The sequence below is a fragment of the Suillus plorans genome, assembly GCF_016647745.1.
Source record: "Suillus plorans strain S12 chromosome Unknown HD556scaffold_11, whole genome shotgun sequence".
Taxonomy (NCBI): Eukaryota; Fungi; Basidiomycota; class Agaricomycetes; order Boletales; family Suillaceae; genus Suillus; species Suillus plorans.
In genome coordinates, this window is record NW_024537395.1 from 250,350 (window position 1) to 268,915 (window position 18,566).

General features: G+C 47.3%; 7 protein-coding genes across 7 annotated transcripts; 1 reads left to right on the plus strand and 6 right to left on the minus strand.

The window, feature by feature from the left end:
• Window positions 1–582: 582 nt before the first annotated feature.
• On the plus strand, window positions 583–1,642 carry HD556DRAFT_1305521 (uncharacterized protein; the record flags this gene model as incomplete). Its single annotated transcript, XM_041299798.1, has 5 exons — window positions 583–714; window positions 854–919; window positions 991–1,036; window positions 1,202–1,309; window positions 1,437–1,642. The coding sequence occupies 5 exons, from the start codon at window positions 583–585 to the stop codon at window positions 1,640–1,642; spliced, it is 558 nt and encodes a 185-aa protein (XP_041163682.1).
• Window positions 1,643–3,114: 1,472 nt separating this feature from the next.
• Window positions 3,115–4,920, minus strand: HD556DRAFT_118642 (uncharacterized protein). The gene is made up of 2 exons (XM_041296106.1): window positions 4,557–4,920; window positions 3,115–4,488 (listed from the first exon to the last, which is right to left on the minus strand). Exons 1-2 carry the CDS (start codon window positions 4,842–4,844, stop codon window positions 3,241–3,243), a joined length of 1,536 nt encoding a protein of 511 aa, XP_041163683.1. The 5' UTR covers window positions 4,845–4,920; the 3' UTR covers window positions 3,115–3,240.
• A 61-nt stretch (window positions 4,921–4,981) lies between these two features.
• HD556DRAFT_1525214 (glycoside hydrolase family 20 protein) lies at window positions 4,982–7,719 on the minus strand. The gene is made up of 12 exons (XM_041309253.1): window positions 6,933–7,719; window positions 6,789–6,878; window positions 6,589–6,738; window positions 6,516–6,536; window positions 6,102–6,465; window positions 5,996–6,044; window positions 5,859–5,943; window positions 5,769–5,809; window positions 5,680–5,710; window positions 5,570–5,630; window positions 5,366–5,517; window positions 4,982–5,313 (listed from the first exon to the last, which is right to left on the minus strand). The coding sequence occupies exons 1-12, from the start codon at window positions 7,470–7,472 to the stop codon at window positions 5,215–5,217; spliced, it is 1,683 nt and encodes a 560-aa protein (XP_041163684.1). The 5' UTR covers window positions 7,473–7,719; the 3' UTR covers window positions 4,982–5,214.
• Window positions 7,720–9,029: 1,310 nt separating this feature from the next.
• On the minus strand, window positions 9,030–10,845 carry HD556DRAFT_1525215 (uncharacterized protein; the record flags this gene model as incomplete). Its single annotated transcript, XM_041309254.1, has 3 exons — window positions 10,646–10,845; window positions 10,307–10,587; window positions 9,030–10,241 (listed from the first exon to the last, which is right to left on the minus strand). Coding segments are annotated over exons 1-3 (1,494 nt in total). The 5' UTR covers window positions 10,647–10,845.
• A 684-nt stretch (window positions 10,846–11,529) lies between these two features.
• Window positions 11,530–13,499, minus strand: HD556DRAFT_118790 (uncharacterized protein). The gene is made up of 2 exons (XM_041296113.1): window positions 13,122–13,499; window positions 11,530–13,066 (listed from the first exon to the last, which is right to left on the minus strand). Exons 1-2 carry the CDS (start codon window positions 13,359–13,361, stop codon window positions 11,807–11,809), a joined length of 1,500 nt encoding a protein of 499 aa, XP_041163686.1. The 5' UTR covers window positions 13,362–13,499; the 3' UTR covers window positions 11,530–11,806.
• A 1,462-nt stretch (window positions 13,500–14,961) lies between these two features.
• Window positions 14,962–16,690, minus strand: HD556DRAFT_1346614 (uncharacterized protein). Its single transcript, XM_041302255.1, has 3 exons — window positions 16,601–16,690; window positions 16,292–16,514; window positions 14,962–16,239 (listed from the first exon to the last, which is right to left on the minus strand). The coding sequence occupies exons 2-3, from the start codon at window positions 16,317–16,319 to the stop codon at window positions 15,275–15,277; spliced, it is 993 nt and encodes a 330-aa protein (XP_041163687.1). The 5' UTR covers window positions 16,320–16,514; window positions 16,601–16,690; the 3' UTR covers window positions 14,962–15,274.
• A 440-nt stretch (window positions 16,691–17,130) lies between these two features.
• HD556DRAFT_1457741 (uncharacterized protein) lies at window positions 17,131–18,378 on the minus strand (the record flags this gene model as incomplete). The annotated part of the gene is made up of 2 exons (XM_041308162.1): window positions 17,131–17,757; window positions 17,857–18,378. The coding sequence occupies 2 exons, from the start codon at window positions 18,376–18,378 to the stop codon at window positions 17,569–17,571; spliced, it is 711 nt and encodes a 236-aa protein (XP_041163688.1). The 3' UTR covers window positions 17,131–17,568.
• Window positions 18,379–18,566: the final 188 nt, after the last annotated feature.

The window sequence follows — 18,566 nt, forward strand, 5'->3', positions numbered from 1 at the left end:
GTGGTACTGTCACCTTTCCGAAGCACTTCGGCTCCTCCAAGCTCCCGAAAACGAGGCAGTTACCTCACTTATAGTACTGTGACAGGTCAAGACCTTCAGCACCGCTCGGCAAGGTATTTTCTGCTCGTGTATAAGGTTAAGCATCGTGCCATCGCGCCCATTGCGCGTCTATTCCTGCACCATGCCCGACCTGCAGTCTCCCGCCGCCGTGACCAGGCTACCACACCTGACCTCCAACTTGCATCCTCCTGCATCAGGCGCTAGGCCAACTACAACCTCATGAAGCCTGGCGCTGCCTCCAAGCAAAAAAATGAAGGAGACATGTTTCTATGTTTTTCAACTTCAACGAAAAATCCCGGAACGGGCGACATGTTCAAGTCATCGCTGCTGTTCACGAGTGCGAGAGTGATGAGGGCTGATGAGGGCGGGGACACAGGCTCGTGTTTCACAATACCTGGCGGTAATAATGCTGATACGATACGAGCAGCACAATCCTCCATACCTGGGGAAGATACGGTTGAGGCCAGAAACATCGATGCTGAATAACTCGGTGACGGCCTGTCCGGCATTGTCGGCAGGATAATGTATGATAAGTCCAGCAGAAAGGAGGCAGGCTTTGACAGAGAACAACGATGGTGGCCATATGAGAGCGTGGGCACCAAAAGCGCACCCTCAGTCGACGAGGGCAGAAAAATGACGGACAAGTGGAGTTTGGTGCGCTAAAGGGCGCACGCCGCCGCATACAGTGATGAAACTTGACTTAGGAGCTAGATGAATACCGATGGCGAGTTTCTGAACAAGCAAAGAGATAGGTAATGAACCTTTCGTGTATGCGAATCATCGTTGGCGTTAGCGAGCGCCAGAAAGTTGTCCTGTTCGTGGTCAAGAGGTTTTTGCCGTCGCTGTTCCTACTACTCGGGTAGGTTAGAGGCGAATTTGCAGCTGACAAGGTTTTCGAGGTCTTGTCATTACGTGCTTATGTTACGCTAGCCTATCGGTAATACTTGTTGCTACCGAAGTGAAGTGACTTCAAGAGGTAAATTCGCTTCACTTCGAAACGTGAGATTTCGTTAGTACTCGCTTGCACCTCAGGTCCAAGAACTTTATACAGTCATGGCCCACCAGTTTCACCATTAGTAACACCAAAGGTTCTTTCAGGACTTTGCGAAACCTCTATCCACCTCTGCATGCATATGTCTAGTATATGACGCCCCTGCAGCATGTCGAGCTGCTGCAGATGCCGAGCGAGAAATACAGCGCTTCTTGATGCTACGGCTAAACGCACAGCTGATATCGTTCGTTTTTGGAGGTACGTGCACTATTTGAGTTTTTTTAGCCATTCATCAAATGAACATGATATTTCGTTGCAAAAAGAACATATAATATTCTCGCTGCTTTTCTGTATCACAAAGGATCATGATGGCCTTTCCACGCAGGTTTCACCCTGTCCCTTCTGAATGAGTTTTCTCCTCCAGCACAGAGGCATGCACAGTTCGGTGTGCTGACCTCTGCATCAATCGTTCTCGAAGCTTTACAGATACTTAAGTTATCTTACAAGCACTGGCACGACCGGCTGGATTTCACGCCCTATCTTATTGCAGAAGAAGTAAATCATACTGGCCGGTATCTAGGAATGCCATAAGCTCGGATGAGCTCATTGCAGCAGGCAAGTTCCGAGTCGACGAACTTGCTTAGCTGCTAACCTATCCTACTTCTCTGTGTCGCGCGCCACGAAGCGCACTTCAAATAACTTCGTTGACTCATCGAAGTCTACTGAAGTGTCTCAAATTTCCACTTCGATTCGCTTCAGTTATTCGCGGCAGCGCTAGCTGCACGTACCTTGCTTCTGGGAGCTTTGAGGAGCCGAAGTATTTCAGAAGGGTGGTCACGTGAAAGGCCACTCATCACTCCCCTGATCACGTACGTGCAGTCTCCGATGATTTGCGTCCACTAAAGTAATCTGTTGCTTTCGTCCATAAAAACATACAGAGGATGGACTGTATTTCATGAAGCTTCTACGGTGATCAACAAAAGAAAGTCGGGATATCTTCTCAAGTTCTGGGTTCATGTCCGTTTCTTCTCGAGTGCTTCATGAACCTAGGCTAATCTCGTAAAATCTAAGACCTGAAGACCTGCGGCATTAGAAGTATGTAGCTACTAATGCTCTCGAACTGGCGGTTTTTATTAGTACAGCTGGGAGCTGGGACGAAGTTCCTATGGTAGCTTCATCCGAGTTCTGAAGCCTTAAGTCACGACAAAAATGTGTCCTACCCTTCCGTTCATGTCGTGGCGGTCCATGGTCACTGCTGTAATCAACAACACATGCACGTTCAAGCATGAGGCCATCAATGATCGGGCAATCGAAAGAGAACGTGGCAGACTTGAAACTTGCATAACGCGCTTCTGGATGAATCAATCTGACAGAAGGAGAAGGAGGGTCTCGAGATGGAAAACAGGTGCATCGGTAGCGGAGAAGGTCACAAACACGGAATCCCGTTCATAGCGAGCACCCACAACACAAATAGGAGGCTCGGTCCACTTCGATGTTTGATAATAGTGATTGAGATAAGAGCAAACATTCATTTGAGAAACAGTGACCGGCCAAGCACAGCGATACTCCTGCGCCAAATGCTCGTCCTCTACAACTTGCAATTTTTGTCATCGCGTCGCTGTAACTTCCGTTGTTTAACTAGGCACGAGAATGTGCAGGGAAGGATGTCTGCGTCATGCTGACATTCAAGAAAGGCTGGAATGCAATGAGTGTCCGGGAAAGTATGCAAACTATATATCGCTCAAGACACTACAGTTCACGACCTGCAAATACGTAGTGTATTCAGGGATGTTGCAGTTGTTAGCCAACCTGGTCTCGGGTACGAGACCGAACATTTAAGACGGGCCCGGGCCATGGTAGAAGGCGCATGCACTGCGGATATGGTGCACAGGCAATATACAAGAGACTCGATCGAAAGGACAAACCACGGAACATGAGAGTGACTAGAAATGGTAGAATAGATGTATATATGACGAAGAAAGCACTGCCAGAAGATGAATTGAGCCAATAATCGTGTTGGAAATCATACTAATCAGTGAACCGGTGAGTTCTTGCTGGCGATTAAGTATGTTGAGGTAATACAGTTTATAACTACAGTCAACGGCGACGACAACGACAACAAAGGAACGAAAGAACTCAAAGGTACGTGACAACATTACCAGACGTGGAGGTATTCCCACTTAACGATTCTAGGAGGCTCCCGCGACATACAGCGCAGTAGCCGCTGTCGAAGATTTGAGATGCTTGTTGACTTCATCCCAAGTGCTACCAATGCTTTCAACTTTGTCGACACAAGGGAGCCAGGCGGAAATGATGCGAGCGAGAGCTTCAGCATCTGCTATTTGAGACTGGGATATATCCAAAAGTTCCAATGTTCGTAGGGAGGTATGTTGTATTGGCTCAGCATCAGGATCAACGTCGATAGTTGTAAGATTGATTAGAATTCGCAGTGTATGCAATTGTGGACATAGACTGAGCGCTGCGAATAATCCATGGAGGGAGACTCCGGAAGGAGAATGATGGTCGTCTAAGTAGTTGATGTCCAGAGTGCGGATGTGCGGCCAACTAGACATAGCTTGCAAGAGAATGTCATCGTCCAGGTAGATGCAAGGATTATAGAACCAGAGCTGCAGGGTTCGAAGTTGTGTAAAGCAAAGCAAATGTGGAACTGGTGTCACAGGCTCGCTGTCTGGGGGTACAGAGTCTCCTTCATCAGGAGAACAAATGGTGATTTCTTCTAGAGTCTGACACGCTTTGCAGCAGGACAGAGCATGAAAGAGTTGCTCGGCCTCTTCTGAATACAGATAGAGGGCTGCAAACTTGAACTTTTTTAGTGAGGGAAATTGCGAGTTTTGTATGACTGTGATGATCTCTGCACCATCACTCAGCCCTCGAAAGGAAAGGCTCGTGATGTTAAGGAATGACAAATTCGCGATATCTCGTTTTGACAGTGAAGGAGTGTCATCATACCCTTGATCGATTTCCAATTCGAGAAGAGTAGGGAGGCAGGAGAGGTGCTTCCATGTTTCCCAGTTGAGCATTGGACAAGACAGGGTTACAAGCCGCGTGCACCGACGAATCCTATTGGATAGCAGGGACAGTCGACTTGCGCTGTCATAACAACCGTCATTGTGGATGTATAAATGCTCCAAAGCAATGCAACGCGTCACAAAAGATTGCGGACCCTCGTCGATGCTCAATGGATGACGTCGGTGCAGCGTGTGAGACAGAAAGAGATTCAAAAATGGGGTGGAAAGAATTAATGACCTCAGCCTCGGAAATACGTATACATTGACGGGAATGACATAGAAAAGTCGGGGATGGGTCCTTTTTATGTTCAATGTGCGTATACGGGAGGAGTGACGCAGAAATTGACGAGTTTCATTGGCAGATAATGGCTCGACGCCTTCCGCCCAGGAACTTGAAAAAAACTCGTCCTGCTGTTATGTAGACGCTCGGTCAGCCGAAAAGAAACGAACAAAGTGTAATGAAGTCGTGCACTGACCCAAGTCGGATGACTCGTACCCCTACGATATATCAGTGGATGTAACCTCGCTACACAGCCTAGCAGTGGTTCTAACCCATGGATTTCGGTCCACAGCAAATCCATAGCAGGCTCGTGGAAGATTTTGCATGTCCTGGCAAGCGCTGCAAGCGTCGATGTTACTTGAGCAGAGGCCCATGGTATTATGTGCACATGACCGAATATCTCTGTTGTGTGGGCAGGTGGTATTGTGTTCACATAGGCGAATATCTCCAGGAGGACTTCGGGAACAAGTAAAGCCTGATGCATCACTGGGGTACGGTAGAGTCAGGACTCACAACTAGGTTTTATGTATATCTAACATTGCCTGCGTGGGACCAATATTTATTGATGGGTGTTGTTACCTGCTATTCTCAGAAGTCCAGTCAAGATAACGACATAGTACGGATACAATTTATTGCCAAAAATGTGGATACTTCATGAATCATGTTTAGTGCATCCATCTCGTCAACTTCCATTTCGCCGCATGACTTCTCGCAGAGCAGAGGCATAAATTTCTTGATATCAGTCAGGTTTTGGGTGAACGAGAGCTGTACGCGTCTTATAAGCAACGGCGCAGACTACATAACACCAAAACCAATTGTGAAAAGACCTAGAGTTCGGATCAACTAGTTCTGAATCAAGCATACATATCGCATGCGTCCGGTTGAAGTGCACACCACTGCGGCTGGAGTGGGATGGCATTGATACCGCGCTGTACCATCCTGTACCTGACGTCCTGTATCGTTCATATATCATTAAGTACTTCCACATCAAGAAACACCACTTACGTGCAAACGAGGAAGTGCCTCGGTGACGTTGAGTGCAGCGCCAGTGGGCTGCTTCCCACTCCAGAAAATTTCTGCTGATGATGCAGCGCGTGGCCACACGATCGGGTCAACATTTTGGGGACCAGACTGTTCACTCCATAGAATTTGCTCGCCTGCAGATTGCTCAGAACGATCGATTTAACCTCGAGACTAGATCGTGTTTACCTCCCAGAACAAGTTCGTACTGCGCCTCAGTCAAGTTTGCCAACGGATCAAAGGTATATGCCTAATGAAACATTGTGAGATGCGTGGCCATCTTCGACATTCATACTTACCTCGGACCAGGTCCTGAAGGGGCCGCTACTTCTGTTCTCCCAAGGGACGCCAGTTCAGATCGAGTACATTCGACAATATGAAGACTAACCCAGTTGGGTTGTCTCCCAGCCACTCACCGGCACCAGAAGACTAGGATAATAAGGACATTGTGTTCTATAGACAAAACTCGTCAACTGACCAGGTAGAAGTAATCTGATGGTGCTTGGATGATCCTGAAACCCTTTTCTACCACTGCTGCAGCATCTGCAGACGAAATCCAAACCCTTTCAATACAGATGAATTAGCGGAGTCAGATCATGATATTATCATATTTACATCACAATAGTCTCGTTTGAGAGTGTAATATTCCAGTCGAGGGCCATTTCTGAATGACCGACCGTCTTCATTTGATACTGTCATTCAAAGAAAGGGCAGCGCATACCTTGCCATACGACAGGCGTCTTTCCCTGGGAAATCAGTGCACCGTGGGTGGTCTGTGTGAACGTGCCAAGAGCACCGTTCAGCGTCATGCCGGTCCTCTTAAGCTGCTGCTGCGTGGGGTAGTCATCGGCGTAACAGTTCTTGTTAATTTCATCGCCGCCGGTGCTGAAATAGTGTGAAGGGAGGGTCTTTGCGATGTTGGTGAGCAAGGAAGCAGTGAAGTTCGTGACCTCTGGGAGTGCAAAACGAAGCTGGCCAGCAGGGGGCTCGCCGGAAAAGAATGCCCATGGACTAGCCTCAAAGCATGCAACATATTCGGGGTAAGCGGCTGCCATGATAGCGGTGTGGCCGGGTGTATCGATTTCCTAGTAGAATGTTGAGAAGTTATCTGCAAAATCGACTGATGAGTACTAACCATCATAACATCAATACCTCTCTGCGAGAACACCATCAACGAACAACAGACCATGGTAAAGTGAAACACATACTGCAGCAGCATACTTCACGATGTATTGGACATCGCTTGCTGTGTAAACTTCTTGAGGAGAGTATGCACCATTGATGGCGAGCTCGGGATACTGTGCGACTTCGAGTGGAAAACTCTGACTATCCGTGATATGCCAGTGGAAAGTGTTGATCTGTATAGCTTGTGAGGGACGATAAGACGAGACACCAGGAAAGCACTTGCCTTCACCCAGCTCATCGCGTCCAAAGTTCGCTGAATGTCGCTGACCGGATAGTAGTGTCTCGAGGTATCCAGTCCTAATCCCCGGAAAGGCTAAGTATATGGGTTCATGCATCTGACGTTAAAGTGTATGTAATAACCGCTCACATATGCAGGAGTGTCCTTGATAGAAATCGGGGCGAGTAAAGTGTAAGTCACTCCTCCATAGTAGTAGAAAAGCTGATTGAAAGTGGTGAGTCCTCTGTACAGACCCAACGTCGAGTTCGCTGTCAAAGTAGCAGCCGAGCCATCTGCTGGAATGTTCAGTGCGTACTCCTCGCTACGGGTTCCCAGGGGCTTGACAGCTTCTGAAGAAATTGGCTCTACAGCAGAGCCACTCGCGAGAGACAGCGTTAACTTTGAAAGCGTCATCGCGGTGGCAAATGCGGTAGTGTCATTCGCGCCACGACCTACGACCAGACGTCCAAGTTTGTCGTTTTCGAGATAGTACTGTGATTGTGCAACCGCGTCACGTAAATCCGATGGTGCGCCTTCAATCTCCACGTCAAAATAGAATGCGGGGGAGATTTTGAGGGTGGTCAGCCCGGTTTCGAGAGTAGTTGGAATGGGCCAGAGAGCTTGGACACCAGCAGGGAGGAGGCACCCTGCAATGAGCGTCAGGATGATAAGATAGCGAGAAAAGGCCATGAATCAAGATGTGGTTAAAGGAGCAACCGGTTCAAACTGCATCTGTTTATAAAAGTCACAGCTGCTAATCGGTAAGTGGTGCCGGTGAGGGGTCATATGTTCTTTCAACATGCGTACGTAGGTAGTGCTTTAAATATTACCTAGGAGCGACCCAGATTTCCAATGCAGCTAGAAACTTTGCATGTGTCCAGCGGTGACAGGTCCGGTGTGGTCCGTGGATGGCTTTCGGAAGTTTGATTCATCCATGCTCAAGAGGAAGACGGTCGGGTATGTTGTTGTCACGACCCTAGACTTGAGTACCTGGTGGGTAACAGTTATCGGTGTCGCCGCAATGTTTGCATTTCCAGTAGTAAGTACTTGTAGCGATTCGAGCTGTTCTCAACTCGTTCCGGGCATTCGAAATTGTGTTGATAAGTGATTACGAGGGGGCATCCTCCAACATTTACTTGAGGGACGTCGGTTATGATGTTTTATTGAATTCAAATTGTGTCGTCAAATGTAAATTATATCGGAGTTCTGCCAGGTTCTGTTGGGTTCTGCCACCCTTCCTTCGTATGAGTTCTGCCGTGGGCCAGGTACAACCAGTTTTAACAGACTAGTTGGCAAAACTCCTGAGTTCTGCCAACAACACTAGGTTGCAATCATGATGGTCTGTTGTTCAGTGTAACGTTCTGAACCAAACCGGAAATTCAGTGCAAGGGAGGAGACCGCCTCATTACGAGCGCGAGAAGTCAACTAGCGCAGAAGCATACGGTAGCAACAATATTATCCGGATGCCTGAAACTCAAACAGAGGAATAGATACGGACTCGGAAGCGTGACGACAACTGAGACGCCACAAAATTTGACGGAACAAGCGTGACAGGAATGGTGATGAGAGGCGAACGATTTGGATAGCCATGCGGGGTTCCAAAGTGATGACCTGCTGTGATATTGTGGGTAATAGAGCGCAAGGGTGCTTTAGCATTGCAATAAATAGTACTGTACAACTATTAGGTTATTAGGATGAACCACGAGAACACAAGCGACAGCTGTTAAGTTCGTGGGAAAGCTATCATTTGAGTCTCTTCGTGGGACCAAGTTAACCACGACGAGTTTCACAGCGTCCAAGCTCCATATTAATGATATATGCACTGAGGATTTCTCTGATTCACTCACCAGTAGCGTGCTTCCCGCAGAGATATGTATGCAGCTCACCTCTAGCGAGTGGTTCCGAAAGGTAGAAGGCAGATGCACTGCGATAGCATGTCAGCAGATACAGCACACAGGCAATAGACAAGAGACTCAATCGGAAGGGCAGACAACGGAACATGAGGGTGACTAGAAATGATAGAACAGATGTGTATATATGATGAAGAAAGCAGCCAGAAGATGATTTGACCCCCCACCTGACTCCGATAAATATGTTGGAAATCATACTAATCAGTGAACCGGTAAGCTCTCTTGCTGGCAATTAAGTATGTTAGGTGCTACAGCAGTTTATAACTACAGTAAACGGTGACATCCAGACGTGAAGTATTCTAGGAGGCTCCCGCAACATACAGCGCAGTAGCCGCTGTCAAAGATTTGAGAGATGCTCGTTGACTTCATTCAAAATCCCATACATGCTTTGAACTCGGTCGACACAAGGGAGCCAGGCGGAAATGATGCGAGCGAGAGCGAGAGTTTCAGCATCTGCTATCTCAAACTCCGCCGATGTCTGCAATGTCAATGATCGTAGGGAGGTATGTTGTATTGGCTCAGCATCAGGATCGATGTCTATAATTGCAATATTGATTGGAACTTGTAGTGTATGCAATTGTGGACATAGACCGAGTGCTGTGAATAATCCACGGAGGGAGACTTCGGAAGAAGGAACACCAGAGTCTCTGATTTCCAGAGTGCGGATGTGCGGCCAACTAGACATAGCTTGTAAGATCATGTCATTGTCTAGGGAGATGTGGGAATCGTGAAATATGAGCTGCAGGGTTCGAAGCTGTGTGAAGCAAAGGAAATGGGGAATGGGTGTCAAAGACTCCTTGTCTTGGGGTTCCCGCAGATTTTCATCACATAAATAAATGTTGATTTTTTCTAGAGTTTGATCCGCTTGGCAGTGGGACAGTGCATGAAAGAGTCGCTCGGCCTCTTCAAAAGTCAGATAGTCGGCTTCAAACTCGAACTCTTTCAGTGAGGGAAATTGCGAGTGTTGTATGACTGTGATGGTGTCTACACCGTCCATGTCCAGCGGTCGAAAGGAAAGGGAAAGGCTCGTGACGTTAAGGAATGACAAAGTCACGATATCTCGGTTTGACAGCAGAGGGTCATCATACACTTGAAAAATTTCCAATTTAAGAAGGGTAGGGAGGTAGGAGAGGTGCTTCAATGCTTCCCAGTCGAGCATTGGACAAGACAGGGTTACAAGCCGCCTGCACCAACGAATTCTATCGGACAGCTGACTTGCGCTGTTATGATAGCCTTGTCGGTCAGTGTGGATGTCCAAATGCTCCAAAGCAATGCAACGTGTCACAAAAGATTGCAGACCCTCGTCGACACTAAATAGATGATATTGGTGCAGCGTCTGTGGCAGAAAGAGATTCAAAAATGTGGTGGTAAGACTTAATGACCTCAGCCTCGGAAATACGCAAGGCTCGGCGGGAATGACAGAAAGAAAGTGGTGATGGGTCGTTTGTATGTTCAATGTGCGTATACGGGAGGAGTGACGCAGAAATTGACGGGCCTCATGGGCAGATAATGGCTCGATGCCTTCCACCCAAGAAGGAAGCTCGTCCAGCTGTCATGTAGACGCTTGGTCAGCCGAAAAGAAATGAACAAAGTGTAATGAAGTCGTGCACTGACCCAAGTCATACCCTTACAATATATCAGTGGATGTAACCTAGTTACACAGCCTAGCAGTGGTGCTAACCCATGGATTTCACTCCACAGCAAATCCATCGCAGGCTCGTGGAAGATTTTGCACGTCCTTGCAAGCGCTGCAAGTGTCGATGTTATTTGGATAAATGGTTTTCTGTTCACATGAGCGTATATTTGTGGTAGTTTCCGAGTAGTAGATGGCCTTGTGTGCACATAGGTGAAGATCTCCAGGAGGACTTCGGGAACAAGTAAAGCCTGATGCATCACTGGGGTAGAGTCAGGACTCAAAACTAGGTTTTATGTAAATCTAAAAACATTGCCTACTGGAAACTCGCCGGGGATCGGCGAGTAACACCAAAACGAACCTGGCGAGATTAATAGGACGAAGTTATGATTATTTAGAACGTTATACAAGCGAGCAGGTGGTAGTAGGTAGGAGACCCGAGTCTAACGTTGAACGTCGCTAAAGGAGACGTTGCACGTGATCCACTGCTTACGTTAGTAAGCGTCCAGCTTACCCTCCCATTCTCCGAAGAATCTTTCATGGCGTCCATAGAGCTTTCATCTTCTATCGCTTCTTTCTCAGTCTCTGGCATGTGTCCGTCTTGATGTTCTTCTTCGAGCTCAGGTTTGTGTCTTGTGTCATCATCTTCTTCGACAGTGTCCGTTTCAAGCCTTGCGTTGTAGTTTTGAAGTGCATCAGTGTCTTCGAGATCTTGTACCCATACGTTATTCTCCAGACCATAGCTGCGCTATTGAACAAGATACTGGTGGCCGCATACTCGCTTTCTTCTATCCAACACCTTTTCGATCTCCCATTCGTGTGTTCTGGTAGCGGTCACGATGTAATCCGAGCTCCAAAGGCATCAGGAAAATAACGGATCTCTCAATCAACAAAAGAAGTCGGGATATCTTTTCAAGTTCTGACTCCATGTCCGTTTCTTCTCGAGTGCTTCATGCACCTATACACTTCCGAGTCGGTGGGACCAACCACGACGAGTTCCACAGTGTCCAAGGCTCCAAGCTCCATATTAATGATATCCGCACTGAGGATTTCTCTGACCCACTCACCAGTAGTGTGCTGCCCACAGAGATATGGATATGTATGCAGCTCACCTCCAGTGAGTGGTCTCGATGGGTAGAAGGCGGATGCACTGCGATAGCATGTCAGCAGACACAGTACACGGCCAATAGACAAGAGACTCAATCGGCAGGGCAGGCCATGGAACAGGGTGACTAGAAATGATAGAGTAGATGTATTTATATGGTGAAGAATGCAGTGATAGATGATTTGACCCCGCCTGACTCCAAATCTCCAATAATTGTGTTGGAAATCATACTAATCAGTGAACCGGTGAGTTCTTGCTGGCGATTAAGTATGTTGAGGTACTACAGCAGTTTATAACTACAGTCAACAGCGACGACAACGAAAGAACGAAAGAACTTTGCAAAGGTATGTAACAACATTCCCAGACGTGAAGTATTCTAGGAGGCTCCCGCGACATACAGCGCAGCAGCCGCTGTCAAAGATTTGAGATGTTCGTTGACTTCATCCCAACTCCTATCCATATTTTGAACTCGGTCGACACAAGGGAGCCAGGCGGATATGATGCGAGCAAGAGTTTCAGCATGTGCTATTTCAGACACCGATGTCTCCAATGTCAATGATCGTAGGGAGGTATGTTGTATTGGCTCAGCATCAGGATCGATGTCTATAGTTGCAAGATTGATTGGGACTCGTAGTCTATGCAATTGTGGACATAGACCGAGCGCTGTGAATAATCCACGGAGGGAGACTTCGGAAGAAGGAACATGGTCGCCAGAGTCGTTGATTTCCAGAGTGTGGATGTGCGGCCAACTAGACATAGCTTGCGAGAGCATGTCATTGTCCAGGTAGATGTAGGAATTGTAACACATGAGCTGCAGGGTTCGAAGCTGTGTGAAGCAGAGGAAATGTGGAATTGGTGTCAATGTCTCGACGTCTCGGGATTCCGGGAAATGGAAATATTCATCAAATAAACAAATGGAGATTTTTTCTAGAGTCTGACACGCTTTGCAGCGGGACAAAGCATGAAAGAGTCGCTCGGCTTCTCCTGAAATCAGATACTTGGCTTCAAACTTGAACTCTTTCAGTGAGGGAAATTGCGAGTGTTGTATGACTGTGATGATCTCTGCGCCATCGTCCAGCCGTCGAAAGGAAAGGCTCGTGATATTAAGGAATGATAAATTCACGATATCTTGTTCTGACAGTGAAGGATGGTCATTATAAGGATACCCTTGATCGATTTCCAATTTGAGAAGGGTAGGGACGTAGGAGAGGTCCTTCCATGTTGTCGAGTCGAGCATTGGACAAGACAGAGTTACAAGCAGCGTGCACCAACGAATCCTATCGGATAGTGGGGATAGCTCATATGCCATACTGCCACCACCGTGCATTTCAGGATAAATGCGTAATTGCTCCAAAGCAATGCAACGTGTCACAAAAGATTGCAGACCCTCATTGACAGTCAATAGATGACATTGGTGCAGCGTGTGAGGCAGAATGAGGTCCAAATATGTGGTAGAAAGACTTAACGACCTCAGCCTCGGAAATACGCATGCATCGGCGGGAATGACAAAGAGTAGGTGGGGATCATCAGATTGTATGTTCAATGTGCGTATACGGGAAGAGTGACACATAAATTGATGGGCCTCATGGGCAGATAATGGCTCGACGCCGTTCGCCCAGGAAATAAAATTGTCCCGCTGTTATGTAGACGCTCGGTCAGCCGAAAAGAAACATAATAAGTCATGCACTGACCCAAGTCATACCCCTCATACCATATACCAGTGGATGTAACCTTGTTACACAGCCTAGCAGTGGTTCTAACTCATCGATTTCAGTCCACAGCAAATCCATCGCAGGCTCATAGAAGATTTTGCATGTCCTTGCAAGCGCTGCAAGCAATTTCTGGGTCGATGTTGTTTCAGTAGATGGTATTGTATTCACATAGGCGAATATCTCCAGGAGGACTTCGGGGACAAGTAAAGCCTGATGCATCACTGGGGTAGAATCAGGACTCAAAACTAGGTTTCATGTAAATCTAAAATCATTGCCTACGTGCTGTTTATCGATGTGGGCCGCTCACTGCTTGGTGTATTGCAAGTACGAACCGTGAGAATACAAGCGACAGCTATTTCGTGGGAAAGCCATTTGAGTCTTCACTTGACCAACCACAAGTTCCACAGCGTTTAAGCTCCTCCATGTTAATAATGATTAATGAGGATTTATCTGAGCCTCAGCCACTCACCAGTAGCGTGCTGCCCGCAGAGATATGTGTGCAGTTCACCTCTAGCGAGTGGTCTCGAAATGATTTCACAATCTCCGTTTTCGTCTCAATCTTCCAAAGCTCGCAGATGGACAATCCTCTTATAAGCGTCATCACGGCCTGATCATTTGCTGGTTATTGGGGAAGTAAGATATGGCTGTGATACCAGGCATATCATCTTCCGATGGCATTACTGATGTCAGGATCGTATTTCCGCATAGAACAGCTTTGTTGATGTAGCATTCACGGTTACCTCCTTGAGCAAAACTGCAGTTGAGTGGTCAAGGTATTTTTTGGATGCGTTCGAAGAAGCTGTGCTGAGCTGTCCTCGTGCGCTGTAAATCCTGACGCTGATGGTCAGCCCACCCACGCTGATAGCTCAGATTGGAGTTCTATTTTGCAAAGAGATTAGCCAAGATGAGGAGCGAAGACTTCTTGAATGTCAGCACAGTGGTCGTCCTTGCATATTTGCTAACCCGCTTCTCGCAATGATTTGATCGTAGCTTGTAGTGTTCTTTGTCCCTCGCCCTCTGACGCAGTTTCTCTTTCAACGCCATTGGACTGGTTTCCTCATTCAATCGTCTCAACCATCAAGCACATTAAATCCTCTCCACTTCCTAGACCAACCCACGCAGCATCAGAGATGTGCACAGGGCTGAGTACAACGCTTCGTACTCCTTATCGGCCCCACCGTGCACGATGCATCTCGCAAAAGACGGCCGTCACTTTCATCAACTTGTAAGTTCACGTATTCGGCGCGACTGCTCTCTTCCCATTGGTTTCACGTCAGATGAAGTATTGTCCACGTCCGTGTGTCCTCACACTAGAACACATAAAATCAATGTATTTTTCTCCTATAGGGAAAGCTTACAAGCAAGAACCGGATTCACGGATCTTCTCGTCATCTTCGAGGGAAAGGTATGTAGTCGCGTTTGACCCAGGCTGCGAAACATGACAATTCTTTGCAGATTTTCAAGTGGTTAATTCCATCGTATATAGTCTGGAGAGCATCTTATCTGTGGTGTCCCTAGGTAGTCATATACGATCGATATATTTGTGCTACGTAGAGGGTGGACAACCGCAGCGTCTTGGCAAACCTCTTCTGTCCTTGCATTCTTTGCCTCCAATTCATTGCTGAAGGGTTTTTTTCCTCGAGTTCAGCCGCTCTTGGGTGCCGCAGGACGGCCAACGCGGATAGAGGCTCCTCACAGGGTGGACTATCGTGATAAGTGTGCACGTAATGAGATCTGGATCTTTATCGAGGCAGATGGTTTTCCATTTGTCGAATACTTATCACTGGGAATGAATGCACCATACGAGAGAGAGACAGTGCTCAGCGCTGATGAACCGCGGAGGATCCACCCTCAGAGTTTTTTTAGTGTAGAGGTATACAGTAAGTTCTACTATCATCATATCATCACACTTCGAATTACATAGCACTGCACTACGTAGATCATAACACGTGAAGATGTTTTAGTGTTACAGAAAGGCGTGAAGACCCGTGTAAGCAATTTAACGGTCGGAAGGGATAAAACAATTGCAACCATAGGTAAAAGCAACCATACCAACAATGACATGAACGAATTGGCGCGAACGATTGTAGCAACTCTACGACGATCCCGAACATGAACATATCCCATTGAAATCAGGTATTCGGGGCATCTCCCATAACACGCCGCACATCTCTCAAAGATGTGAGATATGCGTTGACTTCATCCCAAGGCTCCCAATCATCCGCGACTTTGTTAACTTGGTCGACGCAAGGCAGCCAATTGAGGATGATGCGAGCGAGAACCTCAGCATTTCCTATGGGAGACTCGGGTGTTTCCAAGTCCAATGTCCGTAAGGAGGTATGTTGTGTTGGCTTGGCATCAGGATCGATATCAATATTCACGGTGTTAATTAACACTCGGAGTGATTCCAATTGTGGACATTGGTGGATTGCGGTGAATAGTCCGCGGAATGTGACGCAAGGACGAATACCGCAGTCCTCTATTTTCAGCGTATGGATGTATGGCCAAGCTGCCATGGCTTCCAAGAGAAGGTTATTGTCAAGATAGATGCAAGAATCAAGACAATCGAGCTGAAGAAATCGGAGTTGTGTGAAGCAAAGGAGATGTGTGATTGCTTTCAAATAGTTGTGTTGGATGTCGTTATATTCGTTCAAGACGACGATGAGTTGTTCTAGGTTTTTTTTGCAGCAGGAGAGCGCACAAAAGAGTTGCTCAGCCTCTGTCGAAGACATCACTTCGATCATGATCCGGAATGTTTTCAACGAGGGGAATTGTGAGTGCTGCAAGATTGTGGTCACGTATGCAGCCCTCTCTACCGTGAAGGAAAGAGCCGTTAGATTAAGGAATGGTGGGAGATCGACGATGTGCCGATCCAACGGCAAAGGAGGGGCGTCATAGCCGCACACCTCACGAATTCTCACTTCCACCAAGGTAGGGAGGTCAGAGAGGTGCTTCCACGCTGCCCAGTCGAGGGATGGACAAGATAGAGTTACAAGCTGCTTGCACAAACGGACGCGGTCAGACAGCATGGACAGCTGATCTGCTGTGTTCTTGTCGAAAGCTTTGATGGATAAGTGCTTCAAAGCAGCACCAGGAACTGCAATAGATTTCAGCGGATCTGCATTCACGGCAAAATACAGAACAATGACGTAGGGTGTGGGGCAGGAATAAGCCCATACGTGCATTAGAGAAAAGAGCTAACGATTGCAGCCTCGGAAAGACGCATGGCTCGATGGGGATTACTGAGAGGAGCGGGAAAAGGCGATCAGTAGATGGTAGGCACAATGAACGAATACGGGCGGAGTGATGCAAAAATTGATGGGTCTCATCGGCAGTCAATGGCTCGATGCCTTCTGCCCAGGTGTCGTCCCACTACATATTTGATTATTAGATGCTCGATCAACTAATGATCGAAAAAAAGAAGAGAACGGGGTTAGTCAGGACTAGTCTGCACTCACCCGCACACGGCTGCGATGGTATATCAGTGGATGTAGCCTGCTTACACAACCCAGCAATGGTTGCAATCGATCTACTTTAGCCCACAGCAAATCCATCGCGGGTTCGTAAAAGGCTTTGCATGTCACTGCAAGCGATGCAAGGGACGTCCAAGACAATGGTTTTTCCCCAGTAGATGGTATTTGATTTACTTGTGCGAATATGTCCAGGAGGACTTCGGAAACAAGTAGAGCCTGATGCATCAGTTCTAAGTACGTTGATGGAGTGCTAAGCGATACAGACAAGGACTTGGAGATCGCACAGTGGTGCCGATTACACTATTTATGCTCCGACTTGGTCTGGATTCTAGACGAATCCGCGTCAAATGAAGTTGGCATAGTGTGTCTTTTATTAGACACTGTTCCGTCGTAGGACTCGGAACTACTTCTGTTGAAGACGGCTTGTAGTCTCATGTAAAAGTAATCACACTTTTTTTTGTATCCTTTCAAGTCACAGTGGACGAACGAAATAAAGGTGCTTTCTTCCGTGAGCCCTGTCCTGGAGGTGGCAAAAGGAAACTCGAGTGCCTTATTCTATCGCCGGAGGAGCTCTAAGTTGGCTAGCCCTCTCACTACATTTCAGCGCATCAGAAATGGTATGTGTAGATGTTTAATCGACGGAAATGCTGTTGTGATTTGCGGTGCTTGAATCTGGCTGTTTCAATGCTTCCTCCTTCCATATCGCCTATAAGATCAGCGAGAGTTCGTGATGTTTGCTTTGAAAAACCCGGTCTTGTATTTTTCAAATTTGCGCTCTTCAGAAGAATAATGTAATCAATCATGCATGCAACAGTTTGGGATAATATACCTTACTAGCGTTGAGGTAATCAACGATCACGTTTCAATACCCGCCTTCATGTTGGCTGTTCAGACATGCATGAGTATGTGGGTCATGCTACCCGAGATCGGTTACACACATTTCCTACACGGGTTTACTGCAATCCTTGGAACCCATCGCGGTACCGGGTCATCTCGACACCAGAAGAGTGAGCGAAAGACAGTGCACTGGGCTTCTGTGATCGTGTTGTTACAGCTTCGATAGCATCAGATGCGAGGCATGAGCTGCGGACGATGTGTAGAACGAATTTCTCGAGCGTGAGGTACGCAGTGTTTTCGATTTCCTGTCATGGTGATCTTCAGTATCGTCACTCTTCAGTAATCAATGGAAGAGAGAGAATACGTGCCTCTGATATCTGTTTGATGATTGCAGGGTAGTCCACTTTGTGCATACCAGCTTTCTCATAGAATGTAATGTTCGTGATCACCCTCTGCTTTGCGAGGCGTTCGGGGGGATTGACACCAATCAGCACGGGCATGACAAGGTCTTTGACAGACACCTTTGCAGCCTGCTGCAAACTGTCTTTGCCCCTCGGTGTAATCACCTCAATCTCAAAGTCGTTCGCAAGTAAAATCTGTTTCGGAAGGCCGACGACGACGCGCACGGCGTCCACATTCTCTCCAGCCAGAGCGAACGCTTTATGAGTGACCTCATGCACGAGTGCACGAACATCAGTATAAGATGCCGAGAGTGCTGAGACAGCTTTGGTGAGATGACCATAGTGGATGGAGTCTAGGACATTGTCAGACTGGCCGGAGATCTCAAGGAAGGAGGGCTTGAGATGCAGGTGGACGGTGATAGAGACGGGCTGTTCGCGTAAGCGTCCCCAGCAATCTGCGCCGATGTTTGCCGTGAGCTGGATGGTGTCGACGAGCACGACATCGGTGGTGGTGGGCAAAGACATCGTCAACAGCCGCTCGGGAACTTCCGTCATGGTCCAATATTAATAGTATTGTGCGCGAGAAATGAGAGAACAATATTCACGAGTAAAAACCACCTGCATCATGATGTACTATGTCTATATATTGTACGGCCAGTCCGAATCGCTTTCCTGCAATAATCTATACATTGTACAAGCTCTAACATAACATG

Excerpts from the sequence above, each read along its gene's own strand:
- HD556DRAFT_118642 (XM_041296106.1), bottom strand. The coding sequence starts at position 4,844 with ATGCATCAGGCTTTACTTGTTCCCGAAGTCCTCCTGGAGATATTCGCC. Across the intron at positions 4,489-4,556 it reads GTACGAGTCATCCGACTTGG|GACGAGTTTTTTTCAAGTTC; the intron begins GTCAGTGCACGA and ends ACATAACAGCAG.
- HD556DRAFT_1525214 (XM_041309253.1), bottom strand. The coding sequence starts at position 7,472 with ATGGCCTTTTCTCGCTATCTTATCATCCTGACGCTCATTGCAGGGTGC. Across the intron at positions 6,879-6,932 it reads TCAAGGACACTCCTGCATAT|CCTTTCCGGGGATTAGGACT; the intron begins GTGAGCGGTTAT and ends CCATATACTTAG. Across the intron at positions 5,631-5,679 it reads CCTTCAGGACCTGGTCCGAG|GCATATACCTTTGATCCGTT; the intron begins GTAAGTATGAAT and ends ATGTTTCATTAG.
- HD556DRAFT_118790 (XM_041296113.1), bottom strand. The coding sequence starts at position 13,361 with ATGCATCAGGCTTTACTTGTCCCCGAAGTCCTCCTGGAGATATTCGCC. Across the intron at positions 13,067-13,121 it reads GTATGAGGGGTATGACTTGG|CGGGACAATTTTATTTCCTG; the intron begins GTCAGTGCATGA and ends TCTACATAACAG.
- HD556DRAFT_1346614 (XM_041302255.1), bottom strand. The coding sequence starts at position 16,319 with ATGGGCTTATTCCTGCCCCACACCCTAC. Across the intron at positions 16,240-16,291 it reads ATTCCTGCCCCACACCCTAC|TTCCTGGTGCTGCTTTGAAG; the intron begins GTCATTGTTCTG and ends AATCTATTGCAG.